The following is an 18,453-nucleotide window of genomic DNA, read 5'->3' as shown; positions in this document are numbered from 1 at the left end:
TCTCAGTAGCTTGGTTAATAAAAGTACTTATTTGGAATTGCTTGAAGAAAGCTAATTGATGCTGAAAGTAATCAAGTCAACTGGAATGGCTTATTTCCTCTTTCCTAAAATACTGTATACTTTGTGTTTTGTGCCGTTTGAGAAAGTGTGCTGTGTAATTACTTAATTTCAGAATCTTTGTAATTGAATTATCAAGTTTGGAATTTCATTTCCTGGCTGGAATGAATTTCCAAATATCATTCTAACCACAAGTGAATTTTTACTTCTGGTGTTTACAATCACACAACACCAGGCTATTGTCCAACAGGTTTACTTTTGGAAGACAAGATTTGCTAATATTAAACGTTAATTAATGTGAATTGTGCTCTTAAAAAACAGGGAAAATTGGAATTTTGAAAATTTAATTTTCTTCAGATGAAATTGTCTGACAATATGCTCTAAAATCTGAGAAATCTGATATTAAGGAATTGAAAAATGTAAGATCTAACAAGGGCATTCTTCTGTTTAAGAAAGAACTATGACAAGTAGCTGTTATTCCTGTCCAGGAGGAAGAGGAGCTGTCAATGTAATTACTTCAAGGAGTTTTTGCCCCACCCTATTAAATCAGCCGTAAACTATCAGTGCAGCTCAAAGAATTTATATCTTCTGGATGGAGGTTGGCTCGCTGAGCTGAAAGGTTCATTTTCAGATGTTTCGTCACCGTACTGGGTAACATCTTCAGTGAGCCTTCGGATGAAGCTTCGTCTGGATGCCCATTGAAGATGTTACCTAGCATGGTGACAAAACATCTGAAACTGAACCTTCCAGCTCAGCGAGCAAACCTACATCCAGAACCTCAACCTGAGCAACAACTCTTCTCTAAACTTGCTAATTTATATTATCCATAAGTATATAATTTTTATTGACAGAGCTACTTGGACTAATGAACCTATTCTGCTCAAAGTGGGAAGGATGGATACTATTGTGTTTTTCAGATAATTACAGATACAGAAGGTTTTTCCAACAGTTTTGAACGTCTGAACTTGGCTGCAGATTTTCAATGTTGCAACACAACAATAGTTGAGTCACCCTCAACCCACCAAGCCATTTACACTGAACCCATTTACACTGAACCCACTTACACTGACATGAAATTACCAGGAATAATGGAGAAAGGACTATGATGGCACAATGGATCTGTACACCACTCTTAAAAACAACAATTGCATCTTATATTTTCTGATGATAGTGATTTCCCAGCTGGTTTGTATGTTGGGCAGAGAAAGATATCAGTGCATGACTTCAGGTCAGCATTTTCTTTTAAGGAAGTAAGAATTCTATTTTTGGTTAGGGTCTTGAAATCTAAATGGGTTGGGTTGTTGATGTGAGGGACTGGAGAATACAGTAGTTGGAAATGGAACCAAACTGGAGTCCTCTGCTCGTTAGTGGTACTAAGTGTATCTCACAGGTACTGAACAGAAGCAAATGTGGCTTATTGGTAGTTGAAAATGTATTTCACTATTTAAAAGATCAAATAAATCAATAATAATCACATATAACATGGCAGAACCAGCAACTGCTACAATCAATCAGTTGTAAGATTTTGACTTCTTCGTATGTAAACACGATGTTTGGTCAAGATGAGTACAAAGCTACTTAACTGGATTTATACAGAAGTTTTCCATCACTCCTTAAAGACAGGATTTTTTTCACATACCCCACTCCATCACCATATTTCACAGACAAGTTTGTTAAAAGATTGGAGGATAACATTTCCACATTAACCATCATTTAAAAATATTGCAGAATGATAGAACAAAATATTCTCACTTTTCTGCATTGGTAGTTGTGAAGATCAAAAGGAATGCAGTATTAAAGAAAATGTCATTTAATGATCATATCTAATCTGCATCAGCTCTAACCCAAAATTCATTGATGTTTCTCTGACTAAACTCTAAGGTGAAACTTTATAATCAATTTAACAAGTCAGCCAATATAAAGAGGTTTGAGCAATAGTAATCCAAGTCTGTGTTAAATTGCATAATTATAAATTCAGTACAAGCAGGAAACTAATCTGCTTGTTCAGAAAATTCACCTCATCCTCATTTAAGATTCTAGTTTCACATCAACCAAAACAAAATAAGTAATAAGGCAGGAGATTTGAAATTTGGAAATAAGATTCCATTGTATTGTTCATGTCAAAATAGGGGATGCGTTAGTCTTTTTCTCTATAGACAAATTAAAGATGTTGAAAACATTTCCCTTCTTGAAAAGTAAAAAATTGCCCAAACCCTTACCAGCTGTCTCAATGTCAGAAGGTTATCAGCCGATCACATTTCCTATCAGAATGAGCTTTCCATACTCCCAAAAATCCAAACACCATTACTGTCTTACCTGATAGGAAAACAATGGACAACAGAAAGGTGAAACCCATTATTTAAGCGCTTTGCAGCTCCACGATCCATACTCAGATCTTTGGTTCCTGGCCTTTACTGGCCCGGCTTTTGGAAGGTAGTCTCTAACCATTCATTTCTTTCCCTTTAACACTTGAGAGGTTGAATTTACCATATATGGGGACTGCAAGGACAGTTTTCAGTTATGTCATCCTGACACTTTCCAACTGGTTTGGAAGAAGAATCACCAAACCCATTTATTGCATAACACTCCGATGCTATATAAAAGCCTAATTGTTTTGCTTCTTAGTGTTGTTTGAAGAATTAGATCAACTGTTCAATTGTTAGTGACAGAATGAATATTGAGAGCTATGTTATAATCGCACAACCGCTACAATCTCTGTTAAATCATTTAAACTCTGCATTTCATTAAATGTGCTTTGTAATGTGTTTAAATTACTTCTCACATTTTTGTAGAATCTCTACAGTGTGGAAGCAGGCCGTTAGCCCCATCAAATCTACACCAAACCTCTGAAGAGTTTCCCAGAAATTCTAAAAATTCAGAAACAGAACTTCAATGCTCTGAAGATCTCGGTGGAAGGCTTTAGTAAATAAATTCACATGCTGTGTAAGCTGTGGCTCAGTTGTTGCATTTTCACAACAAGTCAGAAGGCTCTAGTAGTCGCACTCTAAGATTTGAACAAAGCAATCATAGCTAATATCGACATAGCACTGCGGGAGTGCTACACTGTCAGAGATCCTGTCTATTAGATAAAGCACCAGAGGTTTGCCTGCTGTCTGAGATAGATATAAAAGATCTTGTTGCATTATTTTTTAAAAATTAGGAGAATTATCCTTGGTGTCTTGGATAATAGTTATCTTTCAATCAACACAATAAGGAAAAAGATTTTCTCCTGATTGATACATTGTTGCTATGGGATTCCTATAGTGTGCAAGTTGGCTATTGTGTTTCCTCCATTAGGTCAGTGACTTCACTTCAAGAAATAAGGGTTTTATTGGTTGTATGATGCTTTGAGACAGCAGATGGAATGAGGGTGGCCCTGCAAAATTGTTTGACTTTCTTTTCCTTACTTGACATTTTTCTTTCTTCTTTAATTGCAATTCAAGTGATGCAAATGTAACATTGAGATATAAAAAGAATAACAAGGAACAGATGAAAAGACTAATCTAATGTTGCGGCAATACATGAGCTTAATTTTCTGCCAGGACCAAGTGATTGATTTACATCTGATTAAAGTTTCCATTCAGTACTGGATGACAGTAATCTGCCTGAAACAAATTTGACAAAAGATACTTATCATTCTGGTCCACACCTTGAAACTAATTGCATTTCATGATGCACCGGTTGCTGAGATTCACAGAGTCATAGTAGTCCTACAGCGTAGAAGCTGGTCATTCAGCCCATCAATTCCACACTGACCCTCTGAAGAGCATCCCTCCCAGACCCATCAGGATGAAGGGCTTATGCCTGAAACATTGATTGTCCTGCACCATGGATGCTGCCTGACCTGCTGTGTTTTTCCAGCACCACACTCTTCGTTTCATACCTCGACAACATTGATTGTACATCAAAGGTTGAAGGTGCAAGGGATTAACATTTCCATGCCATTGCGTTTATTTTATAGCACATTTTATAAGAAATTGGAAGAGTGGATTAAGCACTAGCAGGCATGATCATTTTGTATCGGATTAGTTTGAAAACTGTAGACTAGTGTCCTTACTTCAATAAAAGCAAAGTATGGCAGATGCTGGAAAACTGAAGTAAAAACAGAAAATTGCTTGAGAATCTTAGCAGGTTTGGCAGCAAAGGTGGACAGAGAAACAAAATTAACCTTTCGAATCCAAAATGACTCTGCTTCTGAACAGATGCTACCAGACCTGCTGAGTTTCTCCTGCCTTCAGTTAAGGTACTCACTCTCTCCTCATCTGGATTCTACTCTCTCAACATTGGTGTAGAGCCCTGTTTGCTCAGGGGCCTATTTGACCTCCACTATCAGGAGCAATTCCAACCCACTGTGCTTAACTGGTGAGGAAGCACAATTCCTAGCTATTGAGTGTCCTAACAAAGGCTGCATTATGGATCGTTATGGCGCTGTGGTAGTGCCCCTACCTCTGAACCAGAACACCTGCGTTCAAATCCCACCTACTCCAGAGGTGTGTCATAACATTGTATAGGGGAGGGAGTAACGTCAAATTTGTTTGTATGATCTGATAATTGTGTTACCTTGATGGCTGTTGTGATAACCTCTCCACCAATGTGAGTGTATGGAAATGGGAATGCATTACAAACATACCGTGCAGTTATCAGATTCTAATTTATCAAAAAATTGTCCATAGTCAGTAGGAGCTACAAAATAAATGCTTTTTGAGGACAAAACTGCATCAATAGTTATGGAATACAAATAAGAAATCAGTTCATACTATGAAACAAATTCTTGGCTGCTAGCTTCTGACAGAGCCTCTCTTACCTGGAGAGAGTATCATATGCATGTACTTTGGTCAAACAGACATCTTCCTCACCATGACTTGAATTGATTGGGGAATCACGCCTGAATTCCTAGGGAACGTCTCCCAGCTATTGAGGCTCTCTCACAAAAGTGCAAATGTATAAATGTGGAGGAGAAGCAATGGCCTAGTGATATCCAGAATAATCCAGAGATCCAAGTACCATTCTGGGGACATTGGTTCAATTCCCACCATGTCAGATGGCAGAATTTGAATTCCATAGAAATATAGAGTTAAGAATCTAATGATGACAGTGAATCCATTGTCAATTGTAGAAAAAAACCCATATGGTTCACACTTGTTGTTTAGGAAGGGAAACTGTCATCCTTACCTGGTCTAGCCTCATTGTGGCTCCATACTCACAGAAATGTGATTGAGTCTAACTGCACATTGGGCAGTAAATTCTGGCTTAGCCAGTGGGGCCCATATCTTGTGAATGAATAAAAACAAGTGCTGATAGGTGATTATTTCATTGAATTCTATGGTGGTTCTCCCAAATTTCCTGCATAACTTTGACAGGATATTGGAACAAAAACTCGAGAGAACCCCTAAAGAATTTCTAGTCCATAATATACACTGCAGGTACACATGCATTAAATGGAAAAACAGCATTTCAGTTATCAACGCTATGGATGAAGAATTGATGCTTTGACAAACATCCATTATTAATCTATCAGTCTTTATTGTGTATAAACTAATGATAGTCATTAGTGTCGTCGCCTCCATTTAAACTTACAAGCTTAGAAATCGCCATTTGTGTGAGAACCCATACATCCATTCATTAATGGAAATTGAAACATGGGGTTGTAGTTCAGGCACTGCTGCAGAAATCCATCACTCAGATGAATCTCTGCCATTGAATAGCTGTGGGAAGAGAAGTTTCCCCTTAAATTTGTGAAGATCCAAATAATTCTTTCAACGTTCCACCTTCTGGCTTTGTTGGAACTACTCAGCTCTTCTCTATCACTGAGGGTTGACCTAACCTTGTTGGTATTTTCAAATTATACAGCAACTAGACCTATATGCAGTGTTTACCCTGCATTGGGTCATCCTGACCCTTGAAGAGAATGAATGATTTTGAAAGAACATAGCAGGGTTATTACATAATATTACCCAGTGAGTCCATCCATATATGTGGCAAATGACAAAAATGGTTTCGTTGTTCGATTGCCAGGCCATACTTTAAAGCACTGAGGGTCCTGATGATACAGTCAGCTGAAGTTACAAATCCTATTGTCCTGGAAGTTAAAGCAAAATGTGTTTCAAATATTATCATATAGAAAGCAGGCATTGTGTTCAAAGTCAATTTGTTCTTCGCAGACATTAGGTTTCAACATAGTTAAAAGGAGAAGGTATTGAATTGAGAGAATATGTTCAGTGAAAAGATCAATTTTGAGTGTAACACAATTCAAACTACATGCGTATTCCCCTCCCCTCCCTTTTCTGCCTTCTGCAGGGACCATTCCCTCCGGAACATCCCGGTCCATTCTTCCTTCACTCTCAACATCCCACACCCCACCCTACAGCCCCAAGGCTCCTTCCCCTGCAATGGCTAAAGGTGTAACACCTGCCCATTTACCTCCTCCCTCCTCAGTATCTAAGAGACCAAACACACCTCCCAGATGAAGCATGCTCAACCTGTACTTCACATAATCTACTCTACTGCATTCACTGCTCACAATGTGCTCTCCCCTACATTGGGGAAATGAAGTGGAGACTAGGTGACCGTTTTGCAGAACACTTACGTTCTGTCTGCAAAAATGACACTGAGCTTCCCATTGCCTGCCACTTCAACACCCCACCCTGTTTCCTGGCCAAAATCACTCTCTCAGGCTTGCTGCAGTGCTTCAGAGAAGCTCAGTGTAAGCTGGAAGAACAGCACCTCATTTTCCTCTCAGAGACCCTGCAGCCTTCTGGATCCAAAATCAAGTTCAATAACTTCAGGACTTAAACGTTCCTATGTCCCAGCCCCCACCCCCTCACATCCTGCCTTGTTACCACACCGTCTGCTATTACACAATACCCATTGCCAGTCACTAACAGTCCCCACTAACAGCTATTTATCATCCTCGCCAGATCATCATCACTCCTTTGACTGTCCAATTTTTCTTCTCTCTCTTTGGCCTCTATTGTTTCCTCCTTACCTCTCCTCCCTATCCTATCACCTGCACATAAACATTTTCCTAGCTTCTATCAGTCTTGAGGAAGGATCACTGGATCTGAAACGTTAACTCTGATTTTCTCCACAGATGCTGGCAGACCTGCTGAGATTTTATAGCAATTTCTGTTTTTGTTTCTGATTTATAGCATCCGCAGTACTTTTGGTTTTTATCACACTTAATGCTGTTTTGTTTCCTGGGATACAGGAATCAACATGCTGGAGAATGAGAATCCCTTTCTTCTCTTTCTCATAATCATATTAATTAATCTTATTGAGGTGTTCCTTTGCTGAGATAAAATGAAGAACTGTGGATACTGGAGTTCTGAAAAAAACAAAAACAGAAATTGTTGGAGAAACACAACAGACGTGGACAGCATCCACAGAAAGTGTGTGAGAGGGTTAACATTTTGAGTCCATTATCCTTCCTTCCAGCAATTTCTATTTATATTTGCTTCTGTTCTTTTGAGACTGGGTTAAAGGCAGATTTTAGAAATAAAACTTCCTTTTCAGCTTTTCAATGCTGACAGTGGGAGGGTAAGGTGGAAAGATTGTTGGCAGTGGGCTGAATGGCCTCTCACTTTAGCCCATCACTTTGATAGATTAAGGTTATTCAGCACTTTGCCAGTGACATTGGATTAAAGCCTGCAATCGCGAGGTGGTTGGAGGTCACTGAGGAAGCCAGAAGACATGGAACCATTCCTCCTGCAAGTGGTTTAAAGACCTATTGAGGACAGCAAAGTAGGACATCCTGATCTGCAACGTGGAGTTTGCACGTTCTCCCCGTGTCTGCGTGGGTTTCCTCCGGGTGCTCCGGTTTCCTCCCACAATCCAAAAATGTGCAGGTCAGGTGAATTGGCCATGCTAAATTGCCCGTAGTGTTAGGTAGGGGTATGGGTGGTTTACGCTTCGGTGGGTCGGTGTGGACTTGTTGGGCCGAAGGGCCTGTTTCCACACTGTAATGTAATCTAATCTAATCATAGCACTGTTGGCACTGCACTGAAGCTTCAAAAACAAACAATAAATGAATCCTACAATCCAAACCCTTCAAGCCCCTTTAGATGGTAGAAGATCATAGAGTCCCTACAACATGGAAGCAGGCCATTCAGCCCAACCTGTTCACACTGACCATTGGAAGTGTATCCCACCAGACCCACCCCAAACCTTGCATTCCCCATGTTCAATCTCCCTAGCCTGCACAACCCCATAACTCTCACACCCCATCCATGTTCACCAGTCTCACTTCATGACCCCTTCCTACTAACAAAGTAAAATCACATTCTCAGAACAAGACTTCAAATAAAAGGTGTTCACGTCAGCAAGATTTCAGTATTTTAACAATTGCTACTCTGTCAGCTGTTCAGTCCCTCAAATTTCATTGTCCTCATAGCTTATTTTTCTTGCTAAGTTTCACAAAAACTCAGGACACCTTTGTAAATGCAGTTACATTCAGAATCACATAGTGATAGTGAGGTCTTTGCGTAATAAAGTTAAAACCCTCCTCATTCCTGGGGGTGCTCCATGGAAAGGAAATTGGGTTGAAGTTAAAGCAGACATTTATGGGTTGCTCTCATTTTCATAATGCATTGTCAACTTCAGATATTTTAACCAACTGTCCACTCACTTTACATTAAAGCAGGAAATCCCTCCATTGTATTTTGGGACATCTTAATAGGTATGTTTTGGAATTATCATTCTACTTGTGTAAAATATTCATCCATTTAATATTCTGAATGTAAAGTACTTTATATTTAGAAGGTTAATGAAATGAATGCCGACTGTATCTACCATAATCTACCAAATATCTTTTCTGGTAATATTCTCTGAGGAAGATGAAATTAGTGAATGCTGATTTCAGAAATGTGATGATCTGATGGTTACACTATCTTTTTTAAAATATTGATAGTGAGTACAGAGAATCCTTCCAATTTTTTTCTTAAGCTTAAGTACACAGAAATTATTCAAGTCAACAACTTACCTGTATTTCGTCATCTATATTTTCAGTTTGATTAAAATGGCCCAGATGAGGAGAATGGCAAAGAATAACCAACGTAAAATGCTCCAGATAAAATAATACGTAGAATTTTGCCTAGGTAGATAGAAGACAAAATTATTTCTATCAAAATAGATTTCAGAATCCATAGAGTCAGCTTGGATCTGTGAGTTATTTGGCTACACTTGCAGATAATCAAAAATACTTTTCGGCTTTTGTTCTCCTGGAGCATGTGACATTTTTACACACTTTGACTCATGGCTTTCTAACCATTAAAGTGAGCAGACAACAAGCACCATGTTGGAAAGGCACAAATCCCAGTGTTACCAAGTGCCAAGAGTGATACAGTGGTAAATAGAGTCATAGAGATGTATGGCATCAAAACACACCCTTCGGTCCAACCCATCCATGCCGACCAGATATCCCAACCCAAACTAGTCCCACCTGCCAGCACCCGGCCCATATCCCTCCAAACCCTTCCTATTCATATACACATCCACTTGTCTTTTAAATGTTGTAATTGTACTAACTTCCACTACTTCCTCTGGCAGCTCACTCCATACAAGTACCACCCTCTGTGTGAAAAAGTTGCCCCTTAGTTCTCTTTCATATTTTTCCCCTCTCACCCTAAACCTATGCCCTCTAGTTCTGACTCCCCCCTGCAAGGGAAAAGACTTTGTCTATTTACCCTATTCATGCCTTTCATGATTTTATAAACCTCTATAAGGTCACCCCTCAGTCTCCGACACTCCAGGGAAACTGCCCCAGCCTATTCAACCTCTCCCTATAGCTCAAATCCTCCAACCCTGGCAACATCCTTGTAAATCTTTTCTGAACCCTTTCAAGTTTTGCAACATCTTTCCAATAGGAAGGAGACCAGAATTGCATGCAACATTCCAACAATTTCTTTTTCAATACCCATCATGCTGCAATGACAGCATAACACATGAATTAGCTTCTACCAACACACTTTGCTGTGAAAAACACAATTGAAAATGAAATATAAGCTGAGGAAAAAGGTCCATCAGCAGTAACAGATGTGCAATCTGGGATGATAATTTAACTGTTTTCAGCGCAGATGCAGTTATATAAAGGATCTTCGTTTTTGTTCTTATTAAAAAGTATTTTCATGTTTTGATTTTAGCACTCAACCAATACTATAAATGGATGATGTTAGTTGGTGGGTTTTAAATGAAGTGCATATTGCTAGTGAAAAGATGGGAATAATTTTAACTTAAGTCTGGGCAAGAAACACTTAGGATGAGATGGAACACTGTCACATATACTTGGCCAATGTTAAGATTGGTGTTGAGAGTGGGGCAGTGGAGATTGCAAAACTAATATTGTACTTGATCATTTTAGTTTTTTTGAGAAATGTAATGGAGTAACATTTCATCAGGACTAGATATTGTCCAACTGCTGGGCAGATTAGGTTTTCATTGCTCTCCATCATTCTGAGAAATGAATGGCTGATGTGAAATTTCAATCCATGGTAAGCTGATCTCTCACTGTCATGGCTGTTTGCACCATTTCAGTTGGGATTTCTCTCATCTACTAAAGCTATGACAAGACAATGAGAATTCCATGCTCATTTGTGTGCAACTCTTTAACTAAAACTCAGAGATCCATTATACGACCTGGAATGATTTCATGATTTTGCACAGCTAAAGGATAGTAAAGTACAAAGATGTAGTTGATGTATCTGCATCTGTAGGCTGGTCTATTGGGCATCAGAGTGCATGAAGTGACCAATTAATATAGGTGACCTTCCTAAGTTTCAACAGGAAAGATGTGAAGCTGGCTGCCAGTTCAATATTGCAAATATGTCTGTATAAAATCCATTCCACAGCACTGACCTCCCATACACTGCAATCATTGACCTGCATGCTAATCAGTCTCCTAAATTGCAGGAGGACTGTCAAGTGAAAGCAAAGTACTGTGAATGGTGGGAATCTGAAATAAAGTTTACAGAGAATTCTGAAGGAGAGTCATATCAAACTCAAAATGGTAACTCTTTTTCTCTCTCCACAGGTGTTGCCAGATCTGCTAGGTTTCTCTCACATTTCCTGTTTTTATTGTAGAGGGAAGTTGCTCATTACAAACATAAAGAAATAGGACAGAAGGAGTCCATTCAGCCCAGAATTCTTTTGCCAGCCAAGAGAGAGTAATCCAGCTTAATTCCAACTTCTTTATACTGGTTTGTAGCCCTGTGGATTAAAATACCTTAACTGCATGTCCAAGTATTTTTTAAATACAATGGTCCAGATTTATCTGGTCAGTAGAGTAGATTGGCACTGCCCATGGAGAGGTCTGTGGCCTGACCCTTTTATAGTTTATTGGCCATGCCTTTGAAACCAGTTGAAGTTCCCAGCCTCTCAAGTGGAGAATGTCAGGTACAAGAAGAGATGGAATCTTGAGGACATGATTTTGTTTTACAATAGTATATGCCCCATTGAGTTAAGCTTTTAAAAGTCAAAGTTTTTCTGTAAGTGAATGAGTTCATGAATGGGTGAGTAATTGAACAGATTTGTGAATGTGTGAGGTTTTTGAGGCAGGTGAGTGGGCAATATGGGAGGGTTTCAGGAATAGTCAGGACTGGGGGTTAGGTGAGGAGGGGCTTGTAGTCACTCATTGGGGGTGTTTAGATGAGTTTCATTATGATGTTGACTTGGGCCCCACTGAATGCTAATCAGTTTGGCCAGGCTATTTCCAAAGCAAAAAGGCAGGTTCCCCATACCCAGCACACGTCTCCACCCTGAGCTCAGCATCAGGGAGGGTTGCAGAAGGTGAATCCATCTCCAGTGTAAGTTTTCTGAACAATTTCACTGCATCTGTGCATTAGTTACCAATAGGGTCTCCCAACCCATCTTCCATCTCTGACTAATCCAAAACCAGAGAGGGTTTTTGGCTCAACTAGCCCTTTGAGCAGTGACTTTCAGACCCTTACCACACATGCCCCATTCTCCCTTTCAATCTTCTATTAAATATTGTATCCTAGAGTTATTGTGTACTCTGCTAAGGAAGGTTTGTCTGTCCAATTGACTCTGCCCAAGCCCCATGTGATTTTATGCGTCTCAATTAAATCATTCTTCAGCCTTCTTTGTTCCAATGAAATGATCATTGCCTCTCCAATCATTCCTCAGAGCTAATATGTTTCAGCCATGGCATGATCCTCACATATTCCTGCTGTCTCATGTTTTTCGTGTGATCATTAAGCTGCAGACAGAAGTTCAGAAAGGACTAGGTTTAGGTAAGTACAACATTTACCTCAGAATTTCCTCTTCTGCTGGCGAGCCTGAAAGAGATACCTTGGGATCTGTCAAAAACGGTGTAAATATATTAGATTATACCCCCACAAAATTGTATTACACAACAGTCTAAGCAATCAGAGATTTGCAGATAAAAAATGAAGAAACTTTGCTAAGATAGAATTAGCATGAAAAAGAGGCATTGTGGGTTGATTTTAATGCTGACAGGTTTAAAAGTAAGGGGGTACATCTAATCCCATATCTGCCAACAACCTACTCAGTGCTGCCCTCTACATTTTTACAAAGCCTGCTGGCCCAGAGCTAGACCAATTGATGCCCATGTAGGCTATTCATGCCCCACAGGGAGTTGATGACTGAGTAGTTTTGTTGATTGACTATTAATCCAGAGAGCCAAATAATGTCTGGAGATCTGGGTTCAAATCCTAAATGACAGTTGGTGGAATTTGAATTCAGTAAAAGAAATTGGGAAGTAAGAGTTTCATGATGACTGTGAAACCATTGCTAATTGTCAGGTAAAACCCAAAGGGGTGGCACGGTGGCACAGTGGTTAGCACTGCTGCCTCGCAGCGCCAGAGACCCGGGTTCAATTCCCGCCTCAGGCGACTGACTGTGTGGAGTTTGCACGTTCTCCCCGTGTCTGCGTGGGTCTCCTCCGGGTGCTCTGGTTTCCTCCCACAGTCCAAAAAAGTGCAGGTCAGGTGAATTGGCCATGCTAAATTGCCTGTAGTGTTGGGTGCAGGGGTAAATGTAGGGGAATGGGCCTGGGTGGGTTGCGCTTCGGCGGGGCGGTGTGGACTTGTTGGGCCGAAGGGCCTGTTTCCACACTGTAAGTAATCTAATCTAATCATCTCAGTCACTAATGCTCTTCAGGAAAGGATTTACCTGGTCTGGCCAACACATGACTCCAGACCCACAGCAATGTGGTTGACTCTTAACTCCCCTCAGGGTAATTAGGGACCATCAATAAATGGAGAAAGTGAGGGCTGCAGGTCAGAAATGAGAGTGTGGTGCTGGAAAAGCACAACCGGTCAGGCAGCATCCAAGGAGCCAGCCTAGTCAGTGACGTTCCCATGCCATGAATGAATATGAAACAAACCTTAGGCACGTCATCCTACAGCTGCTGGGATTCGATAAGTATGTGGGAAGGCTCTTGCCAAACATTCAGTCCGACATATTTCCTTGTTGTAGCTGTGGCAAGGTGGGGAGGGTGGCCACAATGTTGGGTATTCTGTTCTCCGCCCCTGAGTTTGATCCCAATCCCTGCCCCAGTTTCACCCCCTCAACTCACCATAATCACCCATACACCCATACCCAACACCCTCTCCTACGCCTTCTGGTGTGGTCCAGGTGAGAAGCCACAAACTGAAGTGGGACTTAGGTGATGAAAGACCCTATACCAACAACCAAAGTGAATGTCATTTACGAAATACCCTGCAAGGACTGCAGTAAACACTACACCCGACAGACAGGCAGGCAACTAGCCACCAGGATATAAGAACACCGATTTGCCACCAAAAGATGTGACCGGCTATCACTAGTATCCTTACACACACACGAAGAAGGGCACCACTTCGACTGGGACAACACATTCAGCTTAAGACAGGCTAAACAGAGACACGCACGGGAATTGCTAGAGGCCTGGCATTTAAACCAGAACTCCATTAACAAACACATTAATTTGGACCCCATTTACCAACCTCCCAGAAAAAGTACTGGAAGTGATATCACCCACCACAACAGACCAAGACACACAAACCGCAAGCGGGAACAGAACACCAGCGCTTCACCAGAGGCTCTCTGATGATGCTACCTGGCATGGTGACGAACCATCTGAGAACAAACCTATCAGCTGAGCAAGCAAACTTAGAACCTGAAGGTGGGGCCTCCATGCCTCAGAGACAGGAAGCTTTCCCTCGGAGAACTCCAGCCAATCAGAGGCCAGGGGTGAAAATAACAAATGCTGGAGCTCACAGCAGGGCAGGCAGCATCCAGGGAGAGACAGCAAGCTAATGTTTCGAGTCTGGATGACTCCTCATCAGGGACCAGGGATTCCTTGGTTCTTTGGACCAGGAACCCGGATGCACCCAATGAATGGCCAATCAGCTGCTAGATTGCGGCAAGACTGCTGTTCCTGTGCTGGGTGGGTATCCCATACTCCTCTGGGTGGAGATAGAAACATCCCATTAGACTTGGCTCAGTGTCATTTTTCATTATTTACTAGGTTTCCAACTGCCCACTGAAAAGTGGAAATGTTTGAAAAACATGTTATCTACCATACAACAAACTCAAATATCCAGCTGGGAAACGAGCACAATAATAAAATTTTTAACATCCTACCTTCAGCAACATTAAGTTCCACAGGACTCAACAAGTCCCACAAAAACCTTGCAATTCCACACCAGTACAGCCCTTGGTCACTCTTTGTTAAGCGGTCCATCATGACTAAGAATTCTCCTGCATCATTGTCAGTTTCTATGGTTATTCTTCCATCAGAATTTGTCTTCCTCGAATGTTGGGTTTTGACTAAAATTACACAGTCTTCCCTGTTGTCACCTTTGCACCAGTACTTTGGAGAACTGCTGTAATGTTTGTTGTATTTACACCTGATGATAATGGATTGTCCCACTGATCCATTTATGACAGCAGCTCCAGTTAGTATGGCGCCTGAAACTGTTCAGTGAGAAATTATGACACAATATGCATTAAAACTCAATAAAGTAAATCACTGCAACAGATGAGTAATTAGATTACTTACAGTGTGGAAACAGGCCCTTCGGCCCAACAACTCCATACCAACCCGCCGAAGCGCAACGCACCCAGACCCATTCCCCTACATTTATCCCTTCACCTAACAATATGGGCAATTTAGCATGGCCAATTCACCTAACCTTCACATTTTTGGACTGTGGGAAGAAACCAGAGCATCCGGAGGAAACCCACGCAGACACGGGGAGAATGTGTAAACTCCACACAGTCAGTCCCCTGAGGCGGGAATTGAACCTGGGTCTCACGTGCTGTGAGGCAGCAGTGCTAACCACTGTGCCACCATGCCACCCACAGCTGTAGAATGTATCTCGAATACTTAACACTTAAAAATGGACATTGAGACTCCTCAACTTAAACTCCTACTTTGATCATTCTAACGACATTTTCAAGGGACTCCTGTGCCCAGCGCATCTTGAGAAGTTGTGCAGGAAGCATTCTGAATTGGAACCTTGCTCCCCTTGGGACTATCAGCTCCAAGGGCTTTGTTACGGGGAGACATTGTACACAGCTTGCAATCCTTCAATTTGTCAATATTGTAAAGGGATTAGGTGAAGGAAAACTATTTTTCTGTTGGATGGCAATAGTTTCAAAACGTAGATCAGGCTTAACAGGAATGAACTGAGAGGGAGATACTCTCAGCAGACAGAAACATAGAAGATTGGAGCAACTCCCAGTGATCAAATAAGATGATTCATAAGGAGCGCATTAACATCAACATCTGTTCAATTGTTGACACATGTGTGTCTATTTAAAGTCCAAAGAGTTGCATTTGCATATCAGGAGTAGAGCTGACCCATATCCTGCCTGAAATATCAATTTAGCTAGATTTTCAGAATTTGCTCTTGATGTATAGTAATAGGACAAGCCAAACAGAGAACAGCCAGGGAATTCCTAGAGGCATGGCACTCATCCACAGATTCAATCAACAAACACATTGATCTGGACCCAATATACCAGCCACTGCAGCTGACAGCTGGAACTGACAACCGGAAGCAGCAGAGATAAACCACAAACGCCGGAGGAAAGATCACAGAAGCGCTTCACAGGAGGCTCCCAAGCACTGAGGATGTCACCTAGACAGGGGATGAAACATCTGCAACACAAATTCCCAGCTCGGCAAACAGAACCACAACAACTACAGTATTATGAGATAGTCCTTATGCCCTTAATGTTTAAAGTAAATCGGAACGTGTGGCAAGGAACAAAATTCTTGCATGATCAATGACATACATAAAAGGGTTGATCATAGAGGTCTGTACATATATCTGATTAGATGTACTTTGGTTGGGTACGGTTGGCCCTGTACCGTGTAACACGATGGATTCCTTCTTCCTTTGTTGAGAGCAAATAGTTGGCCAGTCAGATGTTCAAGGAGTGAGATGATTTCGACTTTGAGATGGGTCTTTTAGTAATTATCACCTAATTTTGCCATAGCCCACATTATTTAGACCTTTACAAACTTCTATCCAGGAAGTCTCCACGGAAAATTTGAAAGCTTAACCCTGCCAATCAGATAGTAATCAGATGGCCATGAGTTTAAAAAAAAATTCCTCTCATTCCAATTTGTAGAAAAGAATTAGAAAGAGCTACAACATAAATCAACACGATGTGACAGAGCACTCATCCTGTTTGAAGGATCAGGCTAACCGATATAGAGAGCTACTGCTCTCGCCTGCTACCACATCAGTTTTAACAGAAAGCCACAAAACCTTTGACGGTTTCAATGTCAGGAAGACAGAGCATACTTAATCAGGTTGTAGCTAGATTTTTGCAAGAATGTGATTTTCCAATCATCTCTTTTTACTGCACCTGCTCAACGCCAGCCTGCTTTGCTTCATCCTAAATGGAAGAAGTTTCCTTCATAATTCACAGTGTGGCTCAAGACAGATCAAACCACCTAAGCATAATACATGGTGTGAAACCTCTCTCATTTCCCCCAGCAGCTCTTTAAAATCAAGTTATTGCAATTGATAGTGTGTGGAAAGGCAAGTGATGGATAAGAGGACTGAATGCTCAATTGGACCTGCTGCAGACGGGTGGCACTCACAGGGTAGTGGTCAGCCTTGATTTTGTACATCTCAATCAATCATAGTGTTGAACTGTATGACAGAGGCTGAATCCCCACTCTGGGGCTGAAATGGGGAGGTGAGCTGCCTGGAATCCTAGGAGACTGCCAAGAGATGTTAGGCTAATGATAAAAAATAAGGAAAGGCTGCATTTACATAGCATCTTAAATGACTTCAGAGTGCTTTAGAACCAATAAAATATGCTGTAGTTACAGTCACTATCACAATGTGAGAAAGGAATACCTTGACTAATTTGCGGTCAGTAAACTCCCTAAACTAACAATTAAATGAATTGTTTGTAGATGACTGAAGAAGAAAGATTGGGCAGATCATTCCTCTGATCTCCTTCAACTTAACAACATGAAACCTTTTTCACATTCTGGAGAAGGGAGGTGGGGGTCTCAGCTTTCAGTTCTATTCTGGTGTGTTACCATAGTTTCGGTGCTGAAGTCTCCTAGAGTGGGACTTGAGTCATAATATTCTGAATGCCAAGGCTACTGTTCCACAACTGAGCCAGAACTAATGGATGTTCTGCAGACTGGATTTGCTACAGGATGATTGGATAGCAAGGATTCCAAGCATAATAAGACAGTAGGACTAGAAGAGACCTCCGCTAACAATTTATGTTTCTATAAAACCTGGTCTAATGCACACTATTTAATTTCCCCAGTGAAGTTTAATGCAATTTGTGTTACTTACCTGAGAAGGACAGCATGAAGAGATGGAATGTAAAATCCATATTTTAAGTGATGCAAAGAAAATTATAGAATTGTTCTTACTTTATCCCTTCACTCAGCTTTACTGAGCAATGCAACTGAAAGTGAAGTGGTAATTCAAGTCTCTTTCACTTCCAGTTTCCAGGATATTTTGAGGAATGAGGAGGAACATGTGACAAGATGGATTAATTTAACCTTAGATGGGTATGTTTTCCGACTGTGGAAGTGTGACAAAGTGAAGGCTATTAGTAAAAGGATGATTTTTGGGTGCTTAATCAAATCAAGCAGTAAGTTAATATTAATGGAATGCCAAGTTATCCTGTTTTTAAAAGTTGGCTGAAAGCGTTAATCGTCATTAATCTGAAACACTTGCCTAGATGAATGAACCATGATATTAAACAATGTACTTCTAATGTAGAAGCAGGATTCCTGAGGGGGTGGGTGGGACTAAACCCTCTCGATCACTGCCCCATCTCCTCTACTCTCTTCAAAGCAATTCTTCTGCAGCTTACCAGAGGGTGGCCACCTCTATCACAGCAGCCTGATATTTATTGAACACATTTGGAGAGAGCAGGAGAATCTCAGCA

General features: G+C 40.9%; 1 protein-coding gene across 2 annotated transcripts; it reads right to left on the bottom strand.

The window, feature by feature from the left end:
- Positions 1-5,113: 5,113 nt before the first annotated feature.
- Positions 5,114-17,976, bottom strand: LOC122563083 (CMRF35-like molecule 5). 2 transcript variants are annotated; one of them, XM_043716492.1, is made up of 5 exons: positions 17,850-17,976; positions 14,656-14,988; positions 12,317-12,365; positions 9,035-9,145; positions 5,114-6,136 (listed from the first exon to the last, which is right to left on the bottom strand). In XM_043716492.1, the coding sequence occupies exons 1-4, from the start codon at positions 17,887-17,889 to the stop codon at positions 9,049-9,051; spliced, it is 519 nt and encodes a 172-aa protein (XP_043572427.1). In that variant the 5' UTR covers positions 17,890-17,976; the 3' UTR covers positions 5,114-6,136; positions 9,035-9,048. The 2 variants fall into 2 exon arrangements, with proteins under 2 accessions (XP_043572427.1, XP_043572428.1); XM_043716493.1 differs by lacking the exon at positions 5,114-6,136 and adding an exon at positions 7,342-7,381.
- Positions 17,977-18,453: the final 477 nt, after the last annotated feature.

This window comes from Chiloscyllium plagiosum, chromosome 26, assembly GCF_004010195.1.
Source record: "Chiloscyllium plagiosum isolate BGI_BamShark_2017 chromosome 26, ASM401019v2, whole genome shotgun sequence".
Classification (NCBI taxonomy): Eukaryota; Metazoa; Chordata; class Chondrichthyes; order Orectolobiformes; family Hemiscylliidae; genus Chiloscyllium; species Chiloscyllium plagiosum.
This window is presented reverse-complemented; position numbering and strand designations above follow the sequence as displayed.